We start from the raw sequence: 13,369 nt of genomic DNA, 5'->3' as shown, positions 1-13,369 counted from the left end.
GTAATACGGAAAACGCATTTATATTCAAAGGTTTACAAAACACAGATTTAACTCTCCAAAGTTCTTTCTGCATCTTTTTGTTATGACGTTTTGAGACAAGCAGATATAGCATCTTCCTAAGTGACAAGATGAGAGGAAATGGCTTCAAGTTGAACCATGGGAGGTTGACAGAAATTCTACATTGACTGGGTTGTCAAACACTGGAACAGGCTGTCCAGGGAAGGGGCTGTGACACCACCCCTGAAGGTATTTAAAAGATGTGTAGATGTGGTACTTAGGGACATGGCAGTGCTACTGGGTTAATGGTTGGACTTGGTGATCTTAAGGGTCTTTTCCAATCTAAATGAGGCTACGATTTTATTATAAATTATGAGAGAAAAAATATGGAGTCTCAGTAATAATAGAATTTTTTTTTTTTAAGAAATAAAAAAAAATGTATTTTTTTAAGAAAGAAAAGAAATACTTCTGAAAGTTTCGATCCAGTTTGGGTCATATAAAGAAAAGGAAAAAATAAAGCTTACTGAAACACTTTGGGTAAGATATATTCTATTTGTGAGTGGATGAAACATCATGAGTGAAACCATGTCACAAAAACTTAAAAGTCAAATGATATCGAAATTGTATGTGTACTCTAGAAATTCTATGTCACCTACATTTAAGAGATCAGAAACCATCTGTATGGTTACTTCTCAATGTATTAAGCAAGAATGTCAGTGTTGAGGAAAGTGGATTTTAAAAAATAACTTGACTTAGGAATGTGAGCAAATCTTAAAATTACTATAATTAGCTTAGAGATATTAAAATTAACTATACTACTACAGAAAGTTGAGAGAAAAGAGAGTAACAAGACATTTCTAGAGAGTCTGCCTCAAAAAATTAAGAGCAATACTCATGAGATCTTTTTGATAGACAGTAATGGTACAGAAAATGCTTTTAACTTCTGATAAGTTTTTTTTGTTTGTTTGTTTGTTTTTTACTTTTTTTTTGCTCCTCTATTTTGTAAGCAATTGCACAAAGTGAATTTTTTCACACCCTTCTTAACTGAGAGTGCGGATTAAGTGAGAATCATGAGATGTACAACAGCTCCAGCTCCCTCAGCAGCCTTATATTTTCTTGCTGTCATGCTGAGTACATTATCCCTCACTCACTTTGCCCATATGTGAAATAGAGCTAACACTTGTGTGCCTCCTTTACAGAGGTAGTGACATGAGGTTTAAGTAGAGTTTACTGTCATTAATCAAATACTTTAAAGCAATTAAGAGGCTAGCTGATAGATCATTACCTAAGCAATATTTTAGCTTTGATAAGTATGAATGTAAATTCTATTACTCACTTTCAATGCTTCTCTCTAAACAAATTCTATTTAGAGAACACAGCTCCAAAAGCTCCTTCGGGATGATCATGTGCACTCTACCCTTGTATGCACAGCAAATGGATTCTCTTAGAAATGAAACTAAAATATATATATATGATCACAGTATTTTAAAGGCTATATAGCATAGCATGTATTATATACTTTATATATACACATGTATAAAATGTATACTAGATGTAGGAAGCACATCACAATCACTAATGAGCAGCACTTTATCTAAATCTTCATTAAGCAAGTCCATAGAGTTCAATCCCTAGATTCTTTTTCAGTACTCAGACTCATTCCAATATATCTCTGTAAAATCATTCCCTTTCATTATAAGCTGTTAGAAATCGAGTTACCCCTAACAAGTAGTTTTAAACCTGCTAATAAAGACTACCTGTGCTAAAACTGCAAAGCATGTTTTCCTTTTCTAATATCCAGTTTAAAATAAAACACACTCATTCACAAATTTTAAAATCTGTATGATCTACCATTTTGGCTGCAAACTAATTTGTGGGATATCAATGTTTGTTATCATTCTTATGACTAAAAGAAGTCCTAAATTACTCTTTATCATACTAAAAACTAATTGATAACTTAAATATATTAAATAACTTAAATTATAAGTTGACAAATACAGAAATACCATTTCTACTTATTTTCCTTTATTTTAGTTTATGCTTGCTGTTAAATTTGATAAGACTCTTCATTTATAGACTATGATTAAGGTTATGTCAGCATTCCACTTAAAATCTGGTTTTAAAGGTATTATTAACCTACCTATTAAAATCACAAGCAACATTAAATTCAGTGTAAGGTTACCTATTCCACCACTCATTGGAAGTACATATAGCAGTAACTGAAGACTACAAAAGTAAGGCTCTAGTGACTTTCTTTTATTTATTGGTAAACTATTGGATTTGCATGCATGACTTAAAATAGCAATGACAATCACGTTTCCTCTGAATGCTTTTGGATACTCTTCTGGATATTCATCAATTGGATGGAATGGCAGGCACAAAAAAAAACCCTGCTGCAATAGTGGCATACTGTTTATAGCTTTCAAGTCCAGAAAAATGAAGAGATTAAAGAAATACTGAGTTTCTTAAAATGAAAGAAACCCGTTTTCCATAGCCCATCTCCTACAACAAACAAGTTTAGGTACAAAGCACAACTATGGCATTCTCATAACTGAACCCATATCCTGCTTGTAAATAAATATCCTGCACAGAAAACAGCACTTCAATATAAGCTATATGACTAGTCATCCCTCAGTGATACTGAAATGGTTTTTAATCAAATACATGTTATTCTAAAATCAAAAGATAATTTTGAAGGTCACCAAGTTGTTTATTTAGCATAAGAGACAAGAAAAGTAAGCGTCAAAGTAGTGTATTCCTTATCAGGATTCATTCTTGAAATATACTTTTACTATTAAAACTCCATACATGCCACAGGACAACCATTAGCATTATTCCCAAGGTTCACCAAGAGCCCAGCACTCAGAATAAATATACAATTTGTAGCAATAAAATAACTCAGAATAAATATACAATTTTAACTCCTGCACCTGCTTAAAAATTAATCACCTTACACATTCATCTTCCGGTTTTCTCCAGCAGCATACCCACACAAAGAGGAAAAAAATCAGGAGGCCATTTCATCATCTTGCTTTAAGTATCTCTCCTTTCAGTGGTGTTTCAGTAAGTGTCACTATGATTATACACAAGCAGACATTACCGCACCAAAGAGCTCTATATGAATTCCCTAAAGTTCTCTAACTCATACACATTGCCTCTCATATCTTTAAGTCTCTGGAGGTAGGAACCAAGAGTTTGTTCCCCATCCAAAGATACATGCCATTGCACTGTAGATGCCAATCTACTACTAAAGGAACTAGGATAACAGTACTTGACAAAGTATTTGGTGTTCCTAAGATTCTCAGAATCACTGTGGATTTTGCATTTCCCTTTCTCAAAGAGAATAATTTAGATTCAAAAAGAAGGTAAAACAAAAATCAGCAGCATTAGTCTGAGAACCCAGAATATTAAGAAGAAAAACTGACAGATTCTAACCCGATGTGGGAGGAAGCACAGAGGAGAGGGAAAGAGCAGTACAGAAATGTTAAGAACCAATATGGGGATATTTTTTTTCAAAAGTCTTGCAAACAAACAAACAAGAAACCCCACAATTTAACAGAGAGAGAAAGGAATTAGTCAGGTATGCATCAGTGACAAAGCCAGAACGCACTGAACTTATATATCACACTGCATGAAGTATGTATTTCCACATTCTATTTTTACATTATAAAGATAAAGCAGTATTGCATTTGCAGTAGCACTGATTAAATAAATGGTTTTCAGAAGTCAAAAGACCTGCCAGACACTTTTGGTAGGCTATCAAAAAAAACGCAAAAAAAAAAACAACAATAAAACAAAAAAAAACAAATCCCTAATATCCTTAGGATTCAATCCTTGAAGATGTTCAGTTGCTCAAATGAATACTCAAGCTAATGCACTATTTTTAGTGCATGAAAGAGATACATGAACCATAGACAAAAGTCTAACAGCTGAAGTTTATGCATTCCAGATGACTTTTTTCCCCTCTTACTTAAGTGACTGTTCTTCCAGGTGACTTTTAGTGACGACAGAACCACAGAATCATAGGATAATTTGGGTTTCAAGGAACCTTCAAAGGTCATCTAGTTCATGTGATATCCTTAAACACACATTCTAATGATCAACGCAAACATCCTAAAGCATAACACAAATGCATGCTGCATTAGAATTCATGCTTATTAACACAACTTACCTGCAACCCTTAGCAAATTTGCAAGTCCCAAGAGCTTAGCGGACTGTTTATAATTTGTTGACATCTGAGCAAGACAGTCCTTGATGAGACTGAGTCGATCTGAACATAAACGCACTGTGGAAAGAAGAACAGGTGTTATGGACTGTACAAATGACACCTACTTTGTATTCCTGGCTAAACAATGCAGGCACAGAAAGAGTGTTAGGGAGTACAAGAATGCAAACACAATCTGAAAACTAGCCCAAAGTTACTTGCAAGCAGATCCTCAATTATACCTATGAACCAAAAGTTAAAATAATATTACAATATATCCAGCCCAAATCCCTAACAAGTCAGGCTGGGAAGAAAGGAAGGAAGAAAAGAGAGACTAACCTGAATGAAAACTTCTTTGTTTCAGGTTTTCAGAATCAATGTTTTTATATTTATATGACTAACCATATATTTTCTACTTTTTTTTAATTATTTCTGCAACAGTCACAGGAAGACTGCTGAAACAGACATTAACTTTCGTTCATAATGTTATAAATAACTAATATTTCATGCTACATTTGATTTTAGGGTGGACAGGATATATCAAAAAGACTGAAAGAAATGTTATAGGCAAAGTCTTCAGGCTGTTTTAATTCACCAAGTATTAAACACTGCATAATTTAATATCATGAACCAGTTCCAGAGCTTTTTTTAGCTAGTTAGTGGGTGGCTAACTTGAGGCTGCTGCTTTAAAAAGGTAACATTTTCATGAAAGTTCTTGGAACACAGAGGAACAGCATGCAGATCTTCCACTTAACACTCAGCAAGACATTAATGTCTGCATAGGGGATGAACTCTGCATTAGCAAATTGGGCTTAAAACATGATATCAGGCCTCCCAAAAAGGGCGAAGAAGCAATCACATAATGCAAATTCTATTAATAAATTCTGTAAAGCAAATTAGATTAAAACCAATTAAGAACAGAGGAGCAGGGAAAGGCTACACATTTATGTTCATACTCAATATTCTATCTCACACATATACGTATACAGCAGCAAAATGTTTTCATTCACTGTTTGCACAAGCAAGGATTTTTTTTTTTAAATAGCTAATGTAACCAAAAGTAATCTGTAGTAATACAATGGGTCAAACACTTTCAGTAAAGGTGGACTTTTCTTCACCTCTTATGTTAATAAGGAGTCTCCAAAACAGATTTTATTAAAATATATTGTAATAATAGTTCACAACCTTAACTGCTGAATTTGATAAAACATAAAGGGATGAAGCTCTACAAAAAACTAAATATAAAAGTGCAAATTTGTCTTCTGCTAAATCTTACTGTTGGAATAACTGATCCTTAATGGTATTTTAATGATATTCTAGCAAAGTAACTGACCGTTTGAAGGTTTTCATTAAAACTTTAAAACAGAATGTTAATCTTGCAAGATTAATTCAATTTACATGAAAGATACTGAAGAAAGGATAAGCCAGGATCATTAACGAATTTACAGGTATGATTTCACATATTCTAATTAGTCTAGATCAGCCTTATTACACATACTGTTAATACACAATTATGTTTCCACTTTTTTTAAATGATATCTTCATCTCCACACCAAAAAAGATGAAGAAAATGTGTGCACTCTTCTACAGGATGAATAAGCTGACTAAAAATATTTTTTACCTAGGAGTCAACTGCAATATTGCAGGTTCTAGAAGCCAGACTTAACTGACAAATGTTAAGATTTCTGAATATATCATATGAGCATCAGCCTACTTTTAAGTAATACTTCGGATTAAAAGAGAAGAGGAAGAGAAAACCTAAGTAAAGTAACAATAGACACCAAGAACATGCTTTGTTTTCTATAGACCCAGCTGTGCTTTCTATAAATCCCGGTATTTCTCTGAAGAACACCAGAAGTAAAACAGGACCATCATAATGTTTCATTGGTACTCAGTGCTCTCGTCAGCCTTTTCAAGAACTTTCAGTATCAGGGTTTGTGCATTTTCACATAGTTGCTGACATGCTGCAGATTCAAGCTTCACTGTACCCGTGCAGCCCACGGAGGACCCCAAAGCAAAGCACGGGGATGCTCAAAAGAGCCTGCGACGAGACAACGTGTGATGAACTGACCACAACTCCCACTCCCCTTCCCCCTGCACAGCTGGGGAGAAGGAGATAAAGAGCTTGGGAGTGAAGTTGGGCCTGGGAAGAAGGCAGAGGTGGGGGGAAGGTATTTTTTTAAATATTTATTTTCAATTTCTCATTATCCTACTCTAATTTGACTGGCAATAATCCCCCCCCCCCCCCCCCCCCCCCAAAAAAAAGTATTTTGGGGAGTTTGTTTTGCCTATGACAGTAACTGGTGAGTGATCCCCCCCATCCTTATCTCAACTCACGAGCCTTTCATTCTATTTTCTGCCCCCCCTCCTCAGCTGAGGGGGGGACTGATAGAAAGTCCCTGATGGGCAGTTGGAATCCAGCCAGGGTCAACCCACAACCTGTAGCAATGAACTCTGTTACTTTGGCACAATCTATAAGCAATAAAATATGATGCAATATATTCAATTTTCCCCTTTATCTCATTATTCATAATCATCTTTTATTTTCAACTTCTGTCCAACAACTTTCCATATCACTGGACTGAGAGCTCCAAAATAGATTTAAAGTTTTCAACAAGTCACAGAAGGAACACCTTGCAAAAGTGCACTTCCAGTGTTTTATATACTTCAAAACCAAACAGCCCAGTGGAGACATGAGAACTGCCTACAAATGAACTACCTCTCTCCCACCCATTATTTTAAAGCTCAGCAGCAGATGAGATGGTGCAGATTATTTTGCAAATAAAAGCTGAGCTCAAGCTACTTCTGGTGAGGTCAGTTGGAGCTTCAGCTACTCAGTACTCTAAAAAGTCCTGCTTAAACTAAGTCCCAGAACACAGATTCTATATGCAGACACTTTTATAATCTCACATCAACTGAACAATGCTTTTAAACAATCGTTTTTTGGTATGTGCATGCAACATTCACACAGCAGTAAACTAGCTGCCACACATACGTATGCCTGTGATTCAACTAATCATATGAAGAATAAAAATATGCAGTACCTTGTAGTGGTAACATTTTCACACCAAATTCTTCTAGGTAGCCAAGAGCACGAATGAGATCTAGCTCCTCCTGAATAGCACTTGGACAGTCTACAATAAGTTGCAGACAGCACCTAAATAAGAAAGAAAATCTTTTTTTTCAAAAAGCTGTTGAATAAACTTGAATTGTGGAGGGGCAATGGGGGGCAGGGAAAGCAGTAGTTTATTGTGCTTAAGAATTGCCAAAAAACTCACTAGTCCTGTAACACATACTGTAAGTGTCTGGGACTGTATCTCTGTTATGGCTTGCTAAACATTGTAACAAAATTCTAGTCTTGGACCACCACAGACTTCAACACCTACTTATGATAACAACATTACCTAAACCCTCTTGGATTTAGGCCTGCAATAAATTTAATGAAAGACACTGAAAACATGTACTTAAATACATAATCACTTAAAAAATTATTACTCTTCTAATCATTGCATTTTGGTGTTGCCACATACAAGAACATAAAAGCAAAAATCTAAGAATTTAATTGAAAATGAAATGTTAGAGCCGTTGTTACATATTGTTTTCTCAAGTAGGTTCACAAATGGAAAGAAAGATTTAAAAAACCCAACAAAACAAACCACAGAACTGTTCTGAAGATGAATTAATGCATACAATTACTAACGTTTTAAATACTTCAAAATCATATGTGTTATGAATATTATATTGACGTAATCAGCTTTTAGATTACTGTTTAAAATAAAACACCCATTCTGGTACAGTGTGCTCATATGCAGATTTATTAATACATGTTTTAAAAAAAGTCCACATGCAAAACAGGCTCAGATTTCAAAAGCCTCATTCACCATGCACATTAAATCAGGAAAATATATTATTTGTGCAATTTGTCATATGGCTTTTAGCTCTACATGTTTATTAAGAAATAGACATGTTTACATCAAAAATACAATTGTATGTGAGCTATATTCCCATCTGAACATTTTTTAGGAGCACTCAGAAACACTTCAGGGTAGAGGTTAAAACAGGAGTGAAAAGAAAGAGAGCTAGCTAAAGAGAAGATAAATATGTTTTGCCTAAAACAACTCAAACAGGAAGGCTAACAGGAGATAACTGTGATAATCAGTAATGGAAATTAGTTAACATGAAACAACTGTCTGAAGAAAAATCAGAGAAGGAGCAAAACACCTTACTAAATGGAATAAACACACAGTGAACATTTATAACAAGTATTCAAGCTATCATCTGCGTATTTTGAGGAATCAACATAAAACCGGAAGATAAATTTGACCCTTATGGTAAATTAAAAACAATACTTTTATATTTCCAGAGCCTGCTAGTGGAAAAGACTCTCAATAGAAGACTGAAGAAAAAGAAAAGTAAATAAACCCTAATTTTATGATGACATTAAATCAGGTTTTCATACTGATTACAGAGTAACAGAATCATAGAATAGTTTCGGTTGGAAGGTTTAAAGGTGATCTAATCCAACTGTCCCCTGCAATGAGCAGGGATATCTTCAACCAAAGCAGGCTGTGTGCGTTTCGGATGGGAGAGAGGAACAATCTTAAGCGGATTAGAGAGAAGCAAACAACGCTTCTTCAGTAATTTTCTAGTTAAGTTATGGAGAATATAAATGTCACTCAAGGCAAACTGTAAAATTGCTCTTCCTTTAATCCCTAATGTAAAATACATGATTTTTCAATCCACAGAACTTCACAATAACAATATTTTATTGACAAAAATGTCTTAATTTGAAAAAGGCTAATTTATTACAAACAGTTTGACTGTATTACTGTAGTCACTACTCAAAATGTTAACATGTATGTACATACTATTATGGGTCAAGATGGATTTGTGTCTTCAGGGGAAAAAAATAATCTTTTTTTCTGTAATTAACAGATAAGTATACTCATGTCTAAGTGAAAGCAGTACTTTATAAAGATATGTGGATGTGGATGAAGTGCTCCACAGACAGATAGGAAAAGCCTCACGCTCACAGGCCCTTGTTCTCATGGGTGACTTCAACCACCCTGACAGCTGTTGGAAGGACAGTACGGCCCGGCAAAAGCAATCCAGGAGGTTCTTCGATTGTGTAGAAGACAACTTCCTTCTGCAAGTAATAGAGGAGCTGACAAGGAGAGGTGCCATGCTTGACCTCATGCTCACCGACAGGGAAGGGCTCGTTGGAAATGTGATGCTGCAGGGCAGCCTTGGATGCAGCGATCATGAGATGCTCGAATTTGAGATCCTCAGGACAGTGAGAAGAGCGTGCAGCAAGCTCACTGCCCTGGACTTCAAAAGAGCAGACTTTGGCCTCTTCAGGAACCTGCTTAGGAAGGTTCCATGGGATATAGCCCTAGAGGGCAGGGGGCCCAAGACTGTTGGTTGATATTCAAGGATCGCCTGCTGCAAGCTCAGGAGTGTTGCATCCCAACTAGAAGGAAGTGCAGCAGGAGGGCTGGGAGACCTCCTTGGATGGATAAGGAGCTGCTGAGGAAAATTCAGTTGAAAAAAGAGGCTTATAATAAGTAGTGGAAGCAAGGACAGGCAGCCTGGGAAGAGTACAGGGATGTTGTCTGGGAAGCTAGGGACCAAGTTAGGAAAGCTAAGACACAGTTAGAATTAAACTTAGCTAGAGGTATTAAAGATAACAGGAAGGGATTCTACAAGTACATAGCAAATAAAAAACAAAACAGACTAGAGAGAATGTAGGCCCCCTCAAGAAGCTCTCGGGAGAAATAGCTACACAGGATTTGGAGAAGGCTGAGGTTCTGAATGAATTCTTTGCCTCAGTCTTCACTGGCAAAGGCTCTGACTGCACCACCCAAGTCCTGGAAGGCAGATGCACGGACTGTGAGAATGAAGACCTTGCACCCACTGTAGGAGAGGATCTGGTTCGAGACCATCTTAAAAATCTTAACGTGCACAAGTCCATGGGTCCTGATGAGATCCATCCACAGGTCCTGAACGAGCTGGCAGATGAAGTTGCGAAGCCGCTGACCATCATATTTGAGCAATCATGGCAGTCAGGTGAAGTTCCCGATGACTGGAAAAAGGGAAATATAACCCCCATTTTCAAGAAGGGGAAAATGGATGACCTGGAGAGCTACAGACCACTCAATGTCACCTCTGTGCCTGGCAAAATCTTGGAGCAGATTCTCCTGGAAGGCATGCTAAGGCACATGAAAATCAACAAGGTGCTTGGTGACAGCCAGCATGGCTTCACTAAGGGGAAATCCTGCCTGACCAATTTGGTGGCCTTCTATGGTGGGGCTACAGAACTGATGGACAGGGGTAGAGCAGTTGATGTCATCTACCTGGACTTGTGTAAAGCGTTCGACACTGTCCCACACAACATCCTTGTGTCTAAATTGGAGAGACATCAATTTGATGATGGGATGCTGGAGAGGGACTCTTCATTAGAGACTGCAGTGACAGGACAAGGGGTAACGGGTTAAAACTTAAACAGGGGAAGTTTAGGTTGGATGTAAGGAGGAAATTCTTTCCTGTTAGGGTGGTGAGGCACTGGAATAGGTTGCCCAGGGAGGTTGTGAATGCTCCATCCCTGGCAGTGTTCAAGTCCAGGTTGGACGAGGCCTTGGGTAATATGATTTATCGTAGGGTGTCCCTGCCCACGGCAGGGGGTTGGAACTAGATGATCTTAAGGTCCTTTCCAACCCTAAGGATTCTATGATTCTATGTGTCTTCCTCTGTAGTTGACACAAGTATTTCTGTCTGATTATGAGATTTTGCTGGGGGGCGGGGGGGGGTTGATTTGTAGTGTTTGCTTGGGGGCAGGAAGGGAGTTATGTCTTAAGAAAAAAGGAAAAGCCATTTGTATTAACAAAACAATACCAGTGAAACAACATATTCTCAGAATAAAAGGAAAAGGCTGGAAATATTAAGACATCTCTATTTTAAATATTTAAGATAAGCCAAGGCACCAATCTTCTACATAGGTAATACCCCATTATTTCTCCTATCTGCATCTAAATTGTAAAAGAATATACTTCCGTATCTAAATCTACACAAGAATGAATATCCATCTCACCCACACACCGCAACCTCCAAGGCTGCTCTATGCCTGAATTCCTTTCTCAAGAATTATTTGGCTTATTTCTTAATGTAACAAAGAGAGACAGACAGCCTCAAATGAACTCCCAGAATCGGGAAAGACCAAAGTAAGAAAAGAAATTAAACAATCAGCAAAATGCTATTTTCTATTGTTATAGTAACTAGGGCCACAATTGTGGTTCAGTGCTCTAAAGTGGAAAAGGTTCAAATGCCACACATAAAAAGCTTCTTATCCACAAAGACTTACATGTTTCTTCTTCTTTAACCTGAATTCTGTAGCAGATCATTCAAAAAACTCCTACAGAAGCCAAAGATACTGTTTTCATTTACCATGTAATTTTACATGAAGAGAAATAAATCCAGGTCAGATTCACCCCTTCTTACAGGGAAAAGAAAATCCAAGTTTCAATTAAAGGAGCAATATATATTTATGTATGATAATGGTAAATATACCTTGCCAAATCCATACAGCTATCAGTCAAACTTGTTGAAGAATTGAAATATTCTCTGCTAGCAGCCAAAACTAGTTCAACACTTTTTGCATAGCTGACTCGGTACTGTGGCTTCCCTTTTGATGAACTTGGTAGATCCACTGACCAAATACTGCAATGCATCATTTGCCCAGCCAAGTGGATATTGTCTATACTGCTTGAGCATAAAAGACTTTCCGTGAATATCTAAAAGAAAGAACAATAATTCAGTAATCTGCAGCAGCAGCTTCAGATAAACTTACTGCATTATATGGAACCAACCGCTTTGAATAAAAAGGATCTTTGAAATCAAAAGAATATATATAGTCTAAGCAGAAAATGTAACTTTTACAAGGAGAGTATTCCCACTATTTCTTTCAGCAAAGCTGAAATTAACTAGTAGCTGGTTACTTCCACTTCCTGAAGAAACTTATTAGCTGCCTTTTTACAGTATGACTTTGAGATCAGATATTATTTATATCTACATTCTGAAGTGTTAATAGGATGTAAGAATTTGAAAAGGCAGCTCAGTACTAGCACTCTAAAACCAACAATATATGAGAAGAAATTCTGTATCCCTGAAGAACCTAAAATATTCAGAACTGAGCATGTAAGAAACTAAAAAGCATTTTAAGTTTCAGTCAAGACTGTCTTCAAAGAATGCATAATAATATAATGTTGTATCTGCCACTAAAGACCTGTTAATTTTCAGGTCAAAGTTTTGCCCAGTTTTAGACACTCAAAATTCTCTCTATTCCTTTCAAATTTTGTTGGGATTTTTTGGTGTAAGGGTTTTTGTGCGGGTTTTTTTAAATTTATTTTTTAATTCTGTTTTATTTCACCTCGCTCAGTATTGTCCTACTGAAGAACAACATACACATTTAACCACTTCAGGAAACAGTGCAGCTGCAACAACATGGCCTTTAATGAAGGTTTTAAATTTCGTAACAAATTAAATTGGATCAATGAATCATAGAAAAGCCCAGGCTGGAAGGGACATCTAGATCATCTGGTCCAGCTTCTGGGAAAGAAGGCATTGATCCAATCACATCTTCAAACTGAAGTATTTTTCCACTAGGAGGAACCTCTCCAAGTCACCTCAAGTACTGGAAAGGAACAGAGTTGACAGTGCTTATTTAAAAAAAAAAAAAAAAAAAATCATATGATTGGATCATCTTCACTGTCACAACATAATAATCCTCAAGGAGCACTGAAAGATGCAAAGCATGATAGCTGATCCTTCTTCCTTAAAGGCCACATACATAAAATTTACCCTTCTCAGAATTTATGGACATGAAGTCCTTCTTCAAGAGAACAGGAATCACTCTGCATGCAAGCAGATTTTGAGTAAGCATACTAAAAAAGATCCCATAACAAACATCACATGGGACTGCAAATCCCTACTGCCTCATCAATTTCCCAATTTTGAGGTTATCAAAGCATAACTGTGTACAACAGCACTACATTTCAAAGCATTCCTAGACCATTTCATCAAAATCCTTTGCTGTGAGTTGGCTTTGGGTTTCTTTAATCACGTAGTACAGAGGTTAGAAAACAATTTAATATTACTAAAAAAAAAAAAAAAAAA

At 36.5% G+C, this 13,369-nt stretch overlaps 1 protein-coding gene across 4 annotated transcripts in view; it reads right to left on the bottom strand.

Annotated features, from left to right (window-relative positions):
• The window catches only part of NBAS (NBAS subunit of NRZ tethering complex), a 182,562-nt gene that overhangs the window by 113,709 nt on the left and 55,484 nt on the right, over nt 1-13,369 (bottom strand). For all 4 annotated transcript variants that reach the window (XM_057431920.1, XM_057431922.1, XM_057431921.1 and 1 more), the window contains exons 30-32: nt 11,765-11,988; nt 7,246-7,358; nt 4,169-4,282 (exon numbers count right to left, since the gene is read on the bottom strand). In XM_057431920.1, coding sequence (XP_057287903.1) covers nt 4,169-4,282; nt 7,246-7,358; nt 11,765-11,988 — 451 coding nt within the window. The remainder of the gene's footprint in view (nt 1-4,168; nt 4,283-7,245; nt 7,359-11,764; nt 11,989-13,369) is intronic.

Source organism: Pezoporus wallicus, unplaced genomic scaffold, assembly GCF_028554395.1.
Source record: "Pezoporus wallicus isolate ANWC-B61680 ecotype Strahan unplaced genomic scaffold, APGP_CSIRO_Pwel_v1 contig_161, whole genome shotgun sequence".
Lineage (NCBI taxonomy): Eukaryota > Metazoa > Chordata > Aves > Psittaciformes > Psittacidae > Pezoporus > Pezoporus wallicus.
The sequence above is the reverse complement of the archived record's forward strand: the minus strand, read 5'-3'. Positions and strand labels throughout refer to the sequence as shown.